The following is a 4218-nucleotide window of genomic DNA, read 5'->3' as shown; positions in this document are numbered from 1 at the left end:
GGGCTTGAGGCTCACCTGGTTGTGGGCAGGAGCAGGAGGAGAAGGCGTGAGGAGAAGTGTGTGAGGGAGAGAGGCGCTGGGCCGGCTTTTATGCTGCTCGTGGAGGGGCGGGACGGCCTTGGCCCATGGCCTTGGGGCATTTTGCAGGCAGCAGCTCTTGTGTGGCTTAGCCTGCTGAGTCATGTGCTGGGGAATGTTTTCCTTTGTGCAGTTTTGCAATTTTATGTCCTTCCCTTGAGGATGCGTCCATCTGACCTTGGTGACAGCTCTCATGAGTTGGTATTTGGGAGTGTTTGATTTTTCGATGTTTGTCAGGGAGGGCTGAATAAACACCCAGAGCCCAGCAGAGGTGCGATGTCACCAAAGATGTCCTTGTGTTGCGCTGTTGTGCTGTGGTTTGTGGGTGCGGTATGAAGAATGGGCTCTGTTCTGTGTCACTGGATGTCCATAATTCTTTGTGTTGCACCCAGGAGTGCTGAGGGAGCTGCTGATGTCCTGGGGAGGTCACTCTGCCATAGCTTGGAAAGGTCCCAGTGCCTATGAGTGCTTCCTTCTGGGTGGAAGAAGTGGGTTAAGAGAGTAGATCTGGAAAACCTTAGGCTTTTCGGGCTGAATTTCATGCAAGGTTTGGTCCATTTGGATTTCGGAAATTCACGTGACAATATTCTCTGTCATTTAAAGTGTGTTCCTTGTGTTGGTTCAGTATTGCAATAAACAAACAACAAACCAGTGCCCAATCCCTTTTTACCCTGAGCTGTGACGTCAATTCCCGTATTCCTCATTCAAGCCATAATGTTTCATAACTTTTATCCTGTAGGGGTTCATATTGTGTTCCTGTGAGCAAAACCCCATAATTAGTAGCGGACAGTCAGTGTGATTCTCATTCCTCCTCTGTTATGGGTCAGGTGTGTCTTTGTGGAGTTCTGTGATTCCATGTCCTTCCCTTGTGGCTGTGTCCTTCTGACCTTGGTGGCTGTTTGAAATTCTTTTTATTCTGAGAATTAGAGACCAAATTCTTCTGTTGATGGTTCATGTTAGGGCAGAGTGTGGACGTGACCAAAGCTTTGGGAAGTTGCAGTGTCATCACTGAGGTCGCCCTGCGGCTCTGCTGTGCTGTGGTTTGTGGGTATGTGGTGAGGAGTTGCCCCCAGGCTCTCTCAGCTCTGTCAGGCTGCTCTGGGCTCTGCTGGGATCATTGTCCCTTCCATCCTATTCCATTCTTCTTCACGTTCCTCCAATCTGGCAAAGCCAAACACTGAACCTTGTTTTTCCCATTGGTCGTGCTCTTTGGGTTTCTTCATGGCCTCTTGCCTTTAAGATTGTGATTTCCCGGGCGTTTTGGGTTTTACTTGCACTGAGGTGTGAGGCCACTTCTCTGGGCCATGTCTGACCATCAGAAAGAGGATTTGGATGTTGCCCAGGATGTTTGGAGAACATTTCATGATCCTGAACAGGCCAATCAAGTCCAGGTTCTGTCAGTGTCCAGTGGGGTGGCCTGAGAAGGGTGTGAAGGGCTGTGCCCAGAGGGTTGTGGTCAGTGTCCCAAAGTGCAGATGGCAGCAAGTGCCCAGTGCTGTCACCCCAGAGCGGGATCCACTGGGCCAACACTGAAACCCTGAGTGGTGCTGGGCACCTGCTGGAGTTCAGCAARGGCAGCTGCCAAGGGCTGTTTCTTGTGGGAGGGTCAGCCCAGAGAGGATAAAATTTCTGTGTATCAGAGCAATTGTTTTGTTCAGAGAAAAACGCTTTGTGTTTGTGGTTGAGAAGAAATGGAGCAGGAGGTGTCCCTGTAGCATTGTAGGAAAAGGGACGCAAAGATTCCATGGTTGGATTGGGAAAACGATTATGACCAATCTGGGGGAGGTGACTGTTGCTATGTTGTGAGCAGTGGTGAGGTCCCATGGGAGGTGTTTTGGGCAGTGCTGGGATCCTTGGCGTGAAGTTAAAGTGGATTTCGTGAATCAAAGCAGTTGAGGGCCAGAAGGATCCTAAAGGGCCTGGAGGAACTTTTCTAGAAGAGTGTCTGAGAGAGCTGGGAGTGCCAGGAGACAAGGCTGGGCAGGGGGTTGTGACCAGAGTGTGCAAATAAATCCCTGATGGCAGGGAATGAAGATAAGAAGCCTGGCGGTTCCCAGCAGTGTGGACATGCAGGAGAAGAGGCCTTGAGCACAAGTGAAAAGAGATGGAATTCCATGGGCAAAGGAGGGAAGCATTTGTCAGTGTGAGTTTGTTCACAGAGTGGAAAATCGGTTGGTGTTTTTTTTGTGGGAGATCCAAAGTGAATTGTCCACGGTGCTGGAAATCCTGCTCTTGCTGAATCTGCTTGAGCAGAAGGGAATGAAGCCCTTGCACTTGAGGGTTCCTGCCCAAGTGGAAGACTTTATTTCTGGTTGTTCTAAGAGTTTGAGAGTCTTCAAGAAAGGTATTTTGTGAAATGTGTGCTGGCAGATAGGGACTTTGACAGAGCCATGCGGAGGAGAGAATTGATGTGTCCCAGCCTTTTGTGTAGCAGGTGATGTGGTTATGTCATGGTCTGGAAGGTTCCCCCTCTTCCCCACTTCCTGTGCCAGTCTTCGTAGTTCTGGGAGGTGACATTTTATAGAGAAGAGTGTTGTGTCCCTTTTGCATCCAACCCGAGGGCCTGCTGAGTCCTGTCACTGTGCTGGGTGGGATTGTGAGACCATTGGAACTCAAACAGCAAAAGGAGACATCTCAGGTTTTGATATTGGAAAATTTTATTGATGCAAAATGATGAAAAGACAGGAGAAAGAAAAAGAAGGATCCAGTAAGGTGGAACCAGGGCAACCATTGCCAAACAGGCTTGACTTGCAGAAGCTGTTGCCAGAGCCCTGAGCTGGTGGTGACAGGGGTGGTGCTGAGGGCCCTTAGCAGGTGTAGCCACCCCTTCTGCCATAGCAGCCCAGGCCTCCCAGCCCGTAGCCATAGCCCAGCCCATAGCCAAAGCCACCAAATCCCCCAGAGATGGGCTGTCCCTGCACACTGAGTTCAGTGCCCACGGCAGCCGAGGAGGTGGATCCGACGGCGGTGTTCTGGGGGAAGGAGGTCATGATGGGTCCTGGCAGGGTGACCAGCACAGGGGAAGGGTCGATGACAACGCGGGAGTCCTGGCATTGCAGGGCACAGGGCTCGTTGCAGCTGTTGGCCAGCGGGGTGGGTCCACAGGGGCGGCAGAGGTCGTAGCAGGCCATGGGTGTGGTGTGGAGGGTCCCTGGAAGAGAGGGGGGTGAGGCAGGGCAGGGCCGTGGGGGTGCTTTGAGGGGCGGTGATTGCGGAGGGCTGGGGAGTGTGGAGGCTGTTGTGGGGCTGTGGGGAGGCGTGAGGGCTGCTGAGGCTGGGGCGGAGCGTGCTGGCAGAGAGGGGCCAGGGGGCCAGGAGCAGGAGGGGCAGGGGCTTGAGGCTCACCTGGTTGTGGGCAGGAGCAGGAGGAGAAGGCGTGAGGAGAAGCGTGTGAGGGAGAGAGGCGCTGGGCCGGCTTTTATGCTGCTCSTGGAGGGGCGGGACAGCCTTGGYCCATGGCCTTGGGGCATTTTGCAGGCAGCAGCTCTTCAATGGCCCAGCCTGCTGAGTCATGAACTGGGGAGTGTTTTCCTTCATGCAAATCTGCACTTTCATGTCCTTCCCTTGAGGCCCTGTCCATTTGACCTTGTTCGGCACCTCTCAATTGTGAGAATTAGAGAGCAGTGTGTGGTTGTTGATGTTGCGTGTCAGGACACGTAGAAGATTTTATCAAAGCTGAGGAGATCTGACGGGTTTTGCGAGGTCACACCATGGTTTAATGGGAGCATTTCCCTTTTGCCTTCTTGTCCTCTGCTTCAAAGAACTCCCAGCTCTCTTAGTTTCTCCCTGTTTTAAGGACAGTCCAATCCCCAACCATCCAGGCCCAGCCCTACAGACCCTTCTCAGGGCACCCACACTTGGCACTGGACTTGACTGTCCTGCGTTGTTGAGAACCATGCAATCCTCGCCTCCAAAACTCTGGAGAAATCCCAAATCCTTTTCCTGACAATCAGACTTTGCCCAGAGCAGTAACATCACTCCTTGACACTCAGCTAGTGTCAGATGCAAAAAATCTGGAGTATCCAAACCTTACAGACAAGAGGGACACCAAGACACCCACACATCATGACCAGGGGGAAAGGAGATTTCTCCTGTCAGGCTTTGCTAAATGGGAAAATTGCAAGGCGGGAGGGAATGGGG

At 52.3% G+C, this 4218-nt stretch overlaps 1 protein-coding gene across 1 annotated transcript; it reads right to left on the bottom strand.

Moving 5' to 3' along the window:
* Positions 1 to 2712: 2712 nt before the first annotated feature.
* LOC130587219 (feather beta keratin-like) lies at positions 2713 to 3483 on the bottom strand. Its single transcript, XM_057388182.1, has 2 exons — positions 3424 to 3483; positions 2713 to 3229 (listed from the first exon to the last, which is right to left on the bottom strand). Exon 2 carries the CDS (start codon positions 3207 to 3209, stop codon positions 2886 to 2888), a length of 324 nt encoding a protein of 107 aa, XP_057244165.1. The 5' UTR covers positions 3210 to 3229; positions 3424 to 3483; the 3' UTR covers positions 2713 to 2885.
* Between the last annotated feature and the right edge of the window lie 735 nt (positions 3484 to 4218).

Source organism: Malurus melanocephalus, unplaced genomic scaffold, assembly GCF_030028575.1.
Source record: "Malurus melanocephalus ecotype Western Australia unplaced genomic scaffold, MMel_1.1 scaffold_1645, whole genome shotgun sequence".
Taxonomy (NCBI): domain Eukaryota; kingdom Metazoa; phylum Chordata; class Aves; order Passeriformes; family Maluridae; genus Malurus; species Malurus melanocephalus.
The sequence above is the reverse complement of the archived record's forward strand: the minus strand, read 5'-3'. Positions and strand labels throughout refer to the sequence as shown.

Bases quoted from the DNA above. Each gene is read 5' to 3' on its own strand.
- LOC130587219 (XM_057388182.1), bottom strand. From the start codon at position 3,209: ATGGCCTGCTACGACCTCTGCCGCCCCTGTGGACCCACCCCGCTGGCC.